At 31.7% G+C, this 14072-nt stretch overlaps 1 protein-coding gene across 1 annotated transcript; it reads right to left on the reverse strand.

The window, feature by feature from the left end:
• Positions 1-5589: 5589 nt before the first annotated feature.
• Positions 5590-13615, reverse strand: HDA05 (histone deacetylase 5). Its single transcript, XM_088823595.1, has 14 exons — positions 13142-13615; positions 11927-12128; positions 11624-11770; positions 11423-11535; positions 11143-11354; positions 10987-11051; positions 10188-10358; positions 10019-10102; positions 7947-8070; positions 7730-7848; positions 7368-7561; positions 6582-6711; positions 6193-6257; positions 5590-6035 (listed from the first exon to the last, which is right to left on the reverse strand). Exons 1-14 carry the CDS (start codon positions 13336-13338, stop codon positions 5870-5872), a joined length of 1989 nt encoding a protein of 662 aa, XP_088679721.1. The 5' UTR covers positions 13339-13615; the 3' UTR covers positions 5590-5869.
• Between the last annotated feature and the right edge of the window lie 457 nt (positions 13616-14072).

Raw genomic sequence — 14072 nt, forward strand, 5'->3', positions numbered from 1 at the left:
AAGAGAGGATTGTCTTCACAATTCATCTCCAATCAAAATGAGATTGGTTTTTTCGTGACCAATCATGACTATTTCGTTGTATTCCCATTCTCCGATGTGGATGAAGACTTTGAGCTGGCTATAGTTTGGGGATGCTTCCACTGCATCGGTCACAGTTGTGAAGTTGGACTTACTCCCCTCCTTCGAAACTGAAATGGGTATTTAGCATCCAAGAAGAATATTGCTATTCGTTTTTCCTTTCTTGTTAATGACAAGCAGTAAGACCCCAAGAGTGTAGTTGTTAATATAATACTTATTATGAAGTTCGTAGTTGCCGCTAGGACGGCGGCCAGCTGAAATCTCGAGCGTTGGTTGTTGTGTCATGTTGATTTCAGATGGTGGAAATGCGATATTGGAAGAGTTTTGAGAAAGAGAGAAGAAAGACAAGTTGGGGGTAGCATCAATATCAGCACTACTTTGTGTTAATGATGGAACAGACGTAACCTCGACGTCCACATGGATGTCGATTAAAGAGGGTGACGTATTATTATCATCATTATCAGTAGTTGATGCTGAAACACATGGATGGATCATTTTTATATTGAAAATAGACTGTAGCAGCTTAGAGTATCCCTACTCTTTCAGCAAAATAAGAACAAATATAAAAATAAATAACCACAAAAAAGAGTCAAATCCAACAATCTATGCTATCTATAAAAGGCGGAATGCTAGGAAGGTTTCTTCCATTTTACGTAGGGACAAAATTATTCCTACATATATTTTATAGTTTATAGAAATCAAAGGACAATATAATGACGTAATTTAGTTAATATTCCATTCAAAGGTTAATTATACAAGTAATTTTTCATATTCAAAGTGTTTTCTAATATTTTATTTATATTATAACTTCTAAAATAATTTAAAGTTTGAAAACATGTTTTAGTCATATTAAAGCATTCACAGAGTTTTCTAGTAAGATATTGCTTGACTATATTTCAGTCATTATTTAGCTCGAATAATTTATTTATGATATGTTTTAATTTGTCAATATTGAATCATTTATATTAATTTCTCAAATCAAATTGAAAAAATAATTCCACCACTTATTATATTAGATAAAATAAATAGTCCTAAAATTTGAGGTGCTAAATCAAGTACGGACAAACATATAAATTAAGTTAAATGGTATGCAGTCTTTGATATAACAAGTTACTTTTGATATTTTTTTATAGTATCTCATATAATTCTTAAACTACTTTTGATATAATGATGATGCTAGATTTTGAGAGAGAAAAAAGTCACCAAAAGTGGACTAGATGAAAGAAGAAGAATAATGATAATTGTTTCACTGATCTTTGAAAGTTTTTAAGTAATGAATGTGAAGATTTTGTTATCCACTTTGCTACATCAAGATCAAGCAACATCAATATGATCAGAAATCTACATTAACGTAATACTAAATCATATCACTAATTTATTAAATATTTATTTATAATATAGATTAATTTTAATGAAGTAAATTATTAATAAATATATAAATAATTAACAAAAACATAAACCACGTGCAATGCACGTGTCACTTACTCTTTTCATTCTTTCTTTCTTACTAGTTTAGAAAAAAATATGAAAAAAAATCTCTCTCTCTCTCTCTCTCTCTCTCTCTCTCTCTCTCTCTCTCTCTATATATATATATATATATATATATATATATATATATATATATATATATATATATATTGGTTTTATTTTATTTTACTTCATATATGCTGAAGAACTAAGAACTAATTCATTGCAGTTCACAAAATGAAGAGAGGAGATGAGAACATTCATTGTAATATATTATTCATCTCCTTTTAGAGGATAGTAAATAAATGTAAGAAATTACTTCCAAAGTGTCATTCCACTATATCTAAATCGTAGCCAACCGCTTTGGTTATCCAATTATTAAAATTAATGATCTCACTAATCCTCTATGTAAATTACTTTATTGGTTAATGAAATTTAGTGTGAAATAATTCAATGGTAATAAGGATAACAATATAAAAATAATAATTAATTCATTATTATAATGTCATATATAACTAGTAATTCACACTTGCGATGCACATATGTCAATTTTAAAATGAGAAAACAATAATAATATATGTAATTGATTATATTGTTGTAACAAATCGAATTCAAGTAAAATAAAATTATAAAAAGATTAAACTTATTTGTTGATCCAGAGTTATAACATATGAAATGCAATTAAATATTTTCATTAAATGGTACAAATATTCCCTGTAATGGAATTAAATTCACCACGTGAATCTTATACAAAATAGCCAACTTTAGCAATTAACATTACAGCCGATAATTCAAGCAAAATAACCTGCAAGTTTATCATACTGATACTAATAATAATACTAATATATTAGTGCTAATAATAATTTTAATATATTAATACTAATTTATTAACACTAATAATAATGTTAATGCTAATAATAATACAAATATGCTAATCCTAAAACGAACATTGATAATAAATATACTAATACTAATGTTAAATTAATACTAATACAAATACTAATATTCTGGCTAATACTCTGAATAATAGCAATGCCAATACCAATATCAATATCAATATCAATATCAATACCAATACCAATACCAATACCAATACCAATACCAATACCAATATCAATACCAATACCAATACCAATACCAATACCAATACCAATACCAATATCAATACCAATACCAATACCAATACCAATACCAATACCAATACCAATACCAATAGGAATACCAATATCAATATCAATACCAATACCAATACCAATACCAATAGATATATAGTTCAATTATTTATAGACATGTAATCGACCTTAGTTCATAGGGTCCCGATTTTAGTCACAAAAAATCCAATCCGTTGATTATTTAGTTTCTACGTATTATATATGATAGCAAACTGTAAAAAAACCAATAATTGTTAGAATTCAAAAAAAAAAAAAGGCGCACATAACAGAATTTTGATGAAAATCATATGCTCGTAAACATAAATATGTGATGAAAATTATATGCTCGTAAACTTAAATATAATTATATGCACGTAAACATAAATATTACTATTGTGCGCACATAATTGAATTGTAACGAAAATCAAATATTATATGAAATCATATAGCAATGTAATGGAGTTAAATTTAAATCAAAATTGGAAAAAAAATACTACTTAATGTGGTTGACGAAAAAATTACAGATATATACATATACACTATTTAATATTATAAATATCGTTACTTCAAAGAATTAACATAAATAAATGCCAATCTATTTAATTTATAGATGATATAATAGTCAATTTTCTAAAACATAAAAATAGATGAAATTACTATAATGATTTAGTGATGATATATTAGTGATCAACATTTCATTACAATTTAGTAAGACAAATAGATTCAAAAAAGAAAAAGAAAAAAACCAAATCAAGAAAAAAGACGAAAACAAAAAAAATCCAAAACAAAAAAAAAAACAGATGATGCAACTTTACATAAATTACAAAATAAAATACATAAATTTTAAATAGCAAAATTACATATATATCCATCTATTATATGAACTTGATGAAACAATATTAAAAAAATTACAGACATTTATATAAAGAATATAAAATTATTAATTACATATTATTTTTTACATCTATCACTTGGATGACATTCTTTTAAGAAATAGAAAAATGAGTATTTTTTTCTCGCACAATTCATGTGAGATCCACAAAATTCTTTGTAATGGTCCGACTCAATCGATGTCGTCACACATAGCACATATGTCGATGTTATCAATAATATCTACAAAAATAACATAAACAAACAACAAATAACATGTTAGGCGAAATACATGTACATGTGTAAATAACTATTAGACACATTCACTATATCAAAATAATGAATAAAGGACATGTAAAACTATGAAAAAAAAAAAAAAAAAAATTATTTTCCTCTTTGCAGCCATTTCGGGCATGAACTATTTTTTTAATTTTCTATGAGTGTAAAATTCGAGTGGAGAGTATAAATGAGTGGAATTGATTGGAATGATGGGTATTTATACTTGTATTTTATATAATAAGTAGCATTTTTCCCCGTGCGATGCACGGGATAACTTTTCAAATGAAAATAATTATTAGTTTAATACATAATAATTATAATTATAATAAAATTTATTAGTGATATCAAAAACAACATCAACATTTATACGGATTTAATAATACAAACTCATTAAAAAAACTATAAAAACTTAATTGTCAATCATTAAATAAATGAAGCATATTTTTTATTAAAAAAAAATAGGCTGGAAATAATAATAATTATTATTAAAAAAAAATATAGATGTAGTGGATTATGATTGTTCTAGCCGAGATTTGGTGTTAAAATAATTAGAAAAAACACATAGATGCAAAACAGGAGATAAAATTAATATATTTACACATAAATTAATTTATTGTTACAAATATGCCATTAGGGTTTCTTAGGTTACCCTAGCGTTTCTTTCTTTTATATATAAGATAAAAAAAAAATTATTATGGAAATACACAGTTTATGTCATAATCTTATGTTGATTAGATATTTTCTAGAAGGGGCTATTTGAGAAAACTCTCCCATTAGTTTTTTTAATGGGGAGAAGCCCAAAATATTTTGCTCCATTTGAGAAAAGTTCACACATTTTGAGATATTACTTTTTTAATTCTAGGCCTGCCCGCCACATCATCATTGTGTCACGCACTGGTCATCAGCGGGTTTTTTTCTTTTTTTATTTTTTGATCAGTTTTATTAAATCGACTATGAAGCATAGTTGATTAAGGTAAATCGACTATGATACATAGTCGATTAAGGAAATTCTTTTAAAAGATTTTTTTTTTGTTTTTTAATTTTTTTTCTATATCAGGTATATTAATCAACTATGATGAAGCATAGTCGATTAAGAATCTGCTACTAAAAATAACAAATCACAACTGCAAAAATAATTTCAAAAATCAACTATATTTTACAAAAACAAAAAAATATACAAACATTATAATTAATTTATACAATTGGAATTTTTGTAGCCGCGCCGTCCTCCGCCTGATTCACAAAAAAACCCTAGATCTGCCTCCCATCGTCACCACAACGCCGCCACACCACACATTTAACCAATCCCTAACATGAATAAAATAAATAAAATAAATAATTTATACAAAAAGACACAGATTAGCATTTCAATGTTCATAAAAAAGAACAGGAACAATTCAAAGTGTTTGTCAACCATTGTTGGCCACTGCATAAACAATTTATGGACACATGACAAAACCAATACTAGAAAACTAAATAGAAGTAAAAATTAAAAAAAAAAAAAAAAATAATGAATACCTTCATCAACAATTCCCGTTGATTCTCCTCCGACGATGAGTGCTTCTTCTTCTTTCTCAACAGCCTGTTCCTCTGCTTCTTCCTCCACATCCGACGGTCACTAATAAATACAGTAGAACCTCAATAACTAATGACCTCACATAAACAATAATTTCTCTCTCCCAACTCAGTGACAACGTGATAAATTACTAATTCGACAATTTAATATTACGCAAAATTAATAAAATTTTGTAAGTCCCAACTGTATTAATTTAACAACCATGATATACGAATCAAAAAGTCACAGTCAGCAATACTGTACACACCAACAAGTTGATGTTAAATTAGCAACAGCAAAAGAGTGGCCCCTAAGCCAAAATCAATAGCTATCTAATATGATACGATATACTAATTGTATTTCCAACAATTTGCTAATAAATAAAAAAATTACAACAAAATCAATAACTGCACCAAGCTTTTAGTAAATTAAATTAAATAATTCATTAGTCGATAATTATAAATGAAATTCATAAAGGTTTTGTAGATGCTTCCTTGATGTAAGCCGAGGCTTCCTCTTCCGAGAGTTGTTTCCCTTGCACAAGCCCTTTAACCAAGGTATTAGCATACTCTTTACATGGTGGATTCACCCGATATTTACCTGATACGAAACTATCTACATCCGAAATGGTGCACCTGAATTTTAAGCAACGCGACAATGTAAATAAATGTTAAAACACCACAAAGTCCGTTTAACACAAATCTCGCATACATATATTAATAGATGTAAAGTGTAAGAAAAAAAAAAAAATATATATATATATATATTGTATAAAAACACTTATTAACATACGTCATCGTAAGAATTGGAATATCGTTTTCCTTTCCCAAGTAAACGACGTTGTGGTACCAGCCTCTCTGCATTTGAAAAAAACAGTTGTCAAATAAACGAAAATTGATAAAGATACCAACCTTATGAAAACGAATTAATTTATCAGGCTAATGGTTAGTTACAATATCATATTCTAGAAATATTTATTTTGATACAAAAGTAACCTTTAGTTCACAAGAACTATCATTATATACTACTTATGCCACACATATACGGAACAAAGAAAAACGTACAATTACATCTAGATACGTTAACGCGGAAAAACATGCAGATACATGTTGGAATTAAAATTGCTGGGATTTTTTTTAAGGTTCAACACAGAGCAAACAATACACGAGCGTCTACCATACCTGGACAGATTCCACAGGGATGCACTTTTCAGTTTGTATAGTCTGTAATGCAGTCAAATCAAATAAAGGTCGACTCATGTCGTAGCTTGAAATATTCTCTTGAAGCAGCACGTCATTAAATTGTTCCAGCCTAATACAAAAAATTAAAAATTAAAAAGAAAAAAAGATTAAAAAAAATAGCCAAAAAAGAATTAAATTCAAATGAATGGATTTCAAATGAATCTAAATGGGGAGGGTTTAAAATGACTACCATTGGAAGCGATTTGAAATCCACCAAAATAGCTCAAAAAACCTAAAAATGAGAGCTATGGATTTGAAATTGGGAAAAATACAGTTTTCATCTCACAAGTTTGCACATATTTCATATTTGGTCCCTCATGTTTAAAAAATTCAACACTTTTAGTCCTTTCCATTAATTTCAGTAAACACTAGCGGAAACAAACGTATGTCCGTCACTACATAACTAACGGACTAACGGTAAATTGATGGAAATGACAAAAAAGTGTCAAATTATTAAAACATGAGGGACCAAATGTGTTTTTACGTGAACATGGGGGGGGGGGGGGGGGGGGGGGGGGGGCAAATGTGAAATTGTTGCAAACTTGAGGGGTGAAAACTGTAAACTTCCCATTTGAAATTCTTTGTCAAATGACTCGTCCAAACAGCCTCAATGAACATTTAATAATATTCTAAGTAGTTTAAGCGTACGATGAGAGATTTGATTAGATTACCACCACACCACTTAAAAAATGTTATGTTAAAGGAGATCGGAACGAAATTACGTACGTAATTTTATACATGCACATGTATGTATTCTCGCCGGCATAACTATTGGGATGAAGAAAAGCAACACCTCCAAGACCCCACGTAGCCGTACGATCCCGACCAAAGAACAAACGATGAGGAAAAGTCTTCCAAACAGTCTCTTCGGGCATCCTTTTATCCATCGAACCGACGCATGGCCTTCTCATTCCTTCTGTCTGAAAGTTATATAAAGAAATTATTATATATATATATATATATATATATATATATATATATATATATATATATATATATATATATATATATATATATATATATATATATATATACATATTGCATGCACGAAACATATCGAAAGAGGGAATATTTTGAGATACTTTTACCTGTCCGCCTTCAATATAGCAACGGAATCTCGATAGGTTCATGTTCGATCCATAAGTTGCGTACCATACGTAAATTTTCGAAAGCTCCGATCTCCATGACGGTGAAGCGGTAGTTGAATCTTGATTGTGTAAGGTCAACGGTTTAATTCAGCAAAATTAATTTCAAAAATGCGAGATTCACTTTCCGATTAGGAATTAATTTAAAAGCATCGGTTACCTTGACAATCCCCGGTGACTTTAAGGTTAGTGAAAGGTTGTATAATGTCTTCAATTGTTTGAACTTCTTCGGATTCGTTGATAGAATCGTTCTCATGCTCACCTTCAGAATCAGAGCTTGAAACCTACATTAGGGGGTTCGTTAGAAAGTACGACTCTATGAAAATACTAATAGCAAATAGATTTAAAGCGGACACGATATTGGATAGATGAACCCGAAAAAATCTACTACAATTCGGAAATATCAGTCCGTAATTCAATTTTAGTTCTTGTATTGGCCCAAGGCCAATCGGGAGCAATGAAAAATGAAATACAATGATATTATATTTTTAAAATATAATATAAAGAATTAGCAACGAGGTTTACGTAGGAGAGGGTCATTGGCCTTTATGACACTAAATAAGATTCTTCTAAGAGCCGGTCGAATTCATGATAGTTAAATTGGAAGATTGGTTTTCCAGAAACCTCCAAAAGATAGAAAACGACAAGAGATTTATCGTAAATGATGTATCCTCGTTTTTTGTGTCTACAGTCAATGAAACACTCAACTATTCTACTATCGAGGATATTGCTAGATATTATAGCGGATAAAATAAGTGCTGTCGAGGGAACTCGTATTCATGTAAAGGTTCCGAAATCTGATGCACCTACCTATCGAGGGAGAAAATAATAAACAAATATACTTGCTATACATGACATTTTGAAATGAAATTTACGTGACCGAAGTTATATTAAAACGTGAACTTAGTTGATTTATTGTTTCACGAGCAAATACAAGGTTTCTCGATTTTAACTACGAACGAACAATATATTTATTTTAACAAGTATGCTTGTCTTAAAGGTAGTTTGTTGATTTATTACTCAATGAGCAAAATTATATTGCTATAAACTAAAAAGACACCCTTTATTTCTATGTTTGCTATAAGTCCATGGACTGAAAATAAATGCTCGGACTTGGGTCTGCAATTCTTGTGGGCCGCAGTTAGTGCTTTTGGTCGAGGGACTTATAGTAAAAACAATTACAAAGGGTGACCTTATATGAAAGGATTTTACTTACGAATTAACGTTTTTTTTCCCTTCTACAATTCCTTACCTATTTGGTCGGCGCTAATAATTGCTAAGAAGAGTGCCTTATCGTATATTTCTAAATACGAATTGCGAATGACGAAAAACAAGATGTAAGTGAAAATAAATGGAATTTAAAGAAAAAAAGGACTCAAGAAATCGATCATCTAACAAAGATGGAAATTTTAGTGCATTTATTACGGAAGATCAATTAGGAAGTAAACATTATAGAATACGGACATATATAGCACTTGACAACATTGCGAAGATATCCGGTGACAACTTTAGTTCTCCAATTAACGACTATATTTATTTTAAATCGAATCAACTTTTGAAAACATTGAAAACCATGGAATCAACTTTCAAATCTAATGAGATTCTTTTTGTTAAAAAAAAAGACAAAAAAAAGGGACTTAGATAATATTGTTAGTATTACTGAAAAATGCAAAGTTCTAAAAGCTCAGAGAACAGATGTTCAGATTAACAGGTAGAATTTCTGTTAGTGTTACGGAAGAAGTTTCGAGTTTAATATCATAATTCTAATACTGCAGAAGTTATTAGTTTCTTCTTATGCACAAAAAGGAAGGGCAAATCAGTAAAACTTAAAAAAATTATCTCCGCCTCCCACGCCATTGGTATCATAAAGACGAATCATTCTTCCTCCTAGGTAAAACGTAAGCCCCGTCACTATTTGAAACACATTTTAGTCTTCTTTGTTTTAACTTTCTTCAACTTAGCACGCTGAGAGCGTCAGAGTTGTCAAAATATGTTGACGGTCTCCAAAATACGGGGCGTTAGATGCTACACCTGGTTATTTACACCGGGTGGATTTGAACCGTAGATTCGATAAAATAACAACCCACTAAGCACACATACACATGGGTGTGTGTGTGATTATGTGTAGATCTACGGTTCAAATCCACCCAGCGTAAATAACCAGGTGTGGCATCTAATTTCCACAAAATACTGTGCAACATTAAAAGATAAAGAATGACAATAACTTCTTACCACAAACGGCGATGCCTGACTAATCAACTCTTCTGGTAATTCCGCAGCAAGTATCGGCCAATACTTACTCAATTCTTTACGTACCTAAAATGGAATAAACATGCGAATTACAGATAGTTTATCAAAGTTTCTATATATAGCAAGAAAACGTTTAATCTATTAGTTTTACCATTTGTATCACCCGCCACGTAGATTCAAAAGGATATACATTCAAGGACCGAATTACAGGCTTGTCATGTAGCAATACTTCGACACATGCCTTAGCTGATTTTGCTAATGAATTGAGATCGTATCCACCTTCGAGTGCCATAACAATCTTTCCTCCCGCAAACCCCATCAACTACATATAAAAGGGAAAAAAATTAAAAAAAAAAAAAATAAAATAAAAAATAAATAAAAAAAAGAGAATGAACATTGAAAAGGAGTTGTGGAAATTGCATGGAAGTAGGATGAACAATAGAAAGATGACGGGATGGTTTTTCTTTTGGGTAAATTACGGCCACCCTAAGGTAAGGTCAAATTACGAAAAGCCCCCTCATGTTTGGATAATTACAACCACCCCTCAACTATGAATCTTCTTACACATCCACCCTTGCGGTATCAAATTTAGTGGAATCTTGTAGATTATGTGGAATATTCTCCAATTTCTATCCGTTTTACCCCATTCGAGCTCCACATTTTGAAATAAGATGTGTCCCTTTATAAATATCAGATTGTGGTGCATCAGAAACAACATTTTTGCACAAAACGGGTACAAACTAGAGAACATTCTATGGAATCTAGAAGATTCTGTTGAATTTGACACCATAGGAGTTAAGAGTGGACGCGTAAAAAGATTCATAGTTGAGAGGGTGGTTGTACTTACCCAAACAGAAGGGGTTTTTTCGTAATTTGACCTTACCTCAGGGGTAGCCGTAATTTATCGTTTTTCTCTATTGAATAATGATTTAGTAATTTCAAGTGCTAACCTTGTCAAGCATGACTGAGTAACCGTACGGGGTAACAGAACAGCCCCCTAGAGGATCACCTACGGCTGTTCAAATCAAAATCACAGGAATTGAAAAGTCGTGAATTTAATTTTTTATTTCATGAATTTAAAAATCGATTCATTAATAAAAGCTAACCTGCATCGAATCCAGCAGAGATAAAAATCAAGTCGGGATTGAATTGTTTGGCAACGGGGATTAATACGTGGTCCCAAACAGCAAGGTAGTCGGCATCTCGGCACCCACCATTCTCCCAAGGTACATTAATATTGTAGCCGGCGCCTTCTCCTTTTCCGGTCATGATGTGGGACCCACCATTACCACCCGGATAGAAATCGCCGTTATTATACCTAATTCAGACGACAAAATTAAAATCCCGATCAACAGATTAAAATGCGAAATGAAAATTTTGATGTACCTATGCACTGAGAAGAAAAGTACTCGAGGGTCGTTGTAGAACGTATTTTGAGTACCGTTTCCGTGATGTACGTCCCAATCAACAATCAGGATTTTGCCGATCCCCAACTCGCTCTACAAGATTATTTAAAAAAAAAAGTTTAAAATGAACTTGCATATTCGTGATTAGAATTAAAATTGAAATTTAAACGAGCTCTCTCACTCTTTCATTCAGTAGAAATCGCGTAGCAACAGCAACATTGCTGTACAGGCAAAATCCCATCGGTCTGGATTCTTCTGCATGATGTCCAGGCGGCCTGACGATAGCAAATCCAGAATCGAGTTTCCCTTTAGCAACTTTCTCTGCAATCTAAGGTACCGAAAATACATAGTCGGAGAAACCCGAAAAAAAAATAATTAAATAAAAAACCATGTCCAGGAATCAGATATGATTTCTACTTAAAAAAAATTAAAGACTTAATTTTGTAACATTCTCGATGTAGGATATAGTATTGAAAAGGCGTACCTCTATAACCGAGCCGGCAGAAAGATAAGCGGCTTCTGATGATCCTTGGTTGAAATATACGGAGTTATATGATGCAGCAATTCTTATCAACTTAGAGTCGGAGTTTTCGGAGCTAATATTCTTGATCAAATTAATATGATTTTTGGTGTGAACCAAAGCTAAATGATTATCCTCAGCGTCCTTGGCATCCAAAATAACACATCTGGAAATGCCAAGTGTTAAACATCTTTCAAACGAAAATTTCTTCGAGCAAAAAAGAAAATTTCGAGCAAAACTCATATCTTCATTTAAGTGGAAAATTCAAAGTCGAAGCAGTTAAAGGAAAGGGGTAAGAGCATTGTCTTAGATCTTGAAAGAAAGCACTGCCGTTTTAGCACATTTTTTTGTAAAAAAAACAAACAACTGTTTCTGCATTAGGAAACAAAACTCCGAACATGATTGAAGAAAATAATTGCAAGAACCTAAGACAATGTTTGCTAGCATTGTGGTTTTGTTAACTCTGTTTTCCCAAAACGAAACGAATTTGTAGAACCTCAGGCGCTACCAGTTGTCCTAACATCAATTGGTGTCAGGAAAAGTGTAAATCCTAGCCTTATAGTGCATTCAGCATACACAAGCGTCCACATCATTCTATTGTGGGTCGCTCATACTCGGGCCTCCCCCACGTGGACAATTGCTGCCAAATCTATGTTTGTTCATACTTACAAAATATTTCTTTGAAACAATTCCAAAAATGTATCTCTCGTTCAAACAAGATTTGACTTGACTTTGGGTGTTCATAGTTTTTCACTACAAAAACGAACAAGAATCACTTTTGTTTTCAGATTCAAAAACGAATCTATGTTAGTTAATACTTGCAAAATATTTCTCCGAAACAATTCCCAAAATGTGTCACTCGTTCAAACATGATTTGACTTGAGTTTGGGTGTTCCTAGTTTTTCACTAAAAAACGAACAAGCATCACTTTTGTTTTAAAATTCTTTTTCTAATATTCAGACGTGATTTGACTGCTACAGCGTATCTAGACACGATTTGCCTGCTACAGTGTCTTTTTGTCTCCTCCCACAACATAAACAAATATTACTTTCGTTTTCAAATTCTTCACCCAAAATTAATTGTGTGTGTCCATTCATACAGCATGCACACCAAACCAAATTCACAACAAACACACACACACACTAATGCACAAAAAATTGGGTGAGAGAAAAAAGGAACCTATTTGCAATCCCAGAAGAATTCAGAATTTCCCAGATGACCCGAATGCGAGCAGGGGATTCCGGGTGGTCGTCGTCATCAAGCGCGTGGTGTCCACACATCCTGGCATCATATATCAAACCCACGCGCGGATCTTTTTCAGCAGCAGCATCGTTTGTTCTGCTCAGTGAACTCTCAATCCCACCATTTAACTCCATTTTTTTCTTTCCTTGGGTTTTTCTCCTCCGGTTTTGAATTTTGAAGCAGCAAAGAGTCGGGTGTAGAAAGGAAAAAAGCAAAATTGCACAGAAATCTTGGAAATCAAACGTCTTCTACCCAATTTGACTTTTTTACCCTTTATTTGTCCTCCTCCTATTGTTGCCCTTTTTCTTTATTTCTCTGTTTTTTTTTTGGTGGGGGTCTTTTGTACTTTGGGTACTTCTTTTGATGAAAATCATTGTCCAAATTTTGGAGATGTGGTTTTACTTTTGTCTTGGATATCAATTACATTAAGATATTTATAAAATTAAGGGTAAATTACAAACACCCCTGAGGTATGGTCAAATTATAAAAACCCCCCTCTTGTTTGGATAATTACATCTACCCCCTCAACTATGATTTTTTCTTACACCTCCACCTTTATGGTGCCAAATTCAACATAATCATCTAGATTCCGTGAAATTTGCTCTAGTTTGTACTCGTTTTGTGTAAAAATACAGTTTTCGATGCACCAAAAACTGATATATACAAGCTAAAAATCACATATTATGATCATCTTGCTTCATAATGTAGAGTTTGAATGAGATAAAACGAGTACAAAAGTGATAATATTCCATATAATCTCGAAGATTTCACTAAATTTGAGGAATTGAGGGGGTGGTTGTAATTATCCAAACAAGAGGGATGTTTTTGTAATTTGACCATACCTCAGGGGGGTGTTTTTTTAATTATG

Source organism: Erythranthe guttata, chromosome 9 (genome assembly GCF_056151865.1).
Source record: "Erythranthe guttata isolate IM_541 chromosome 9, IM_541, whole genome shotgun sequence".
NCBI classification, from domain to species: Eukaryota; Viridiplantae; Streptophyta; class Magnoliopsida; order Lamiales; family Phrymaceae; genus Erythranthe; species Erythranthe guttata.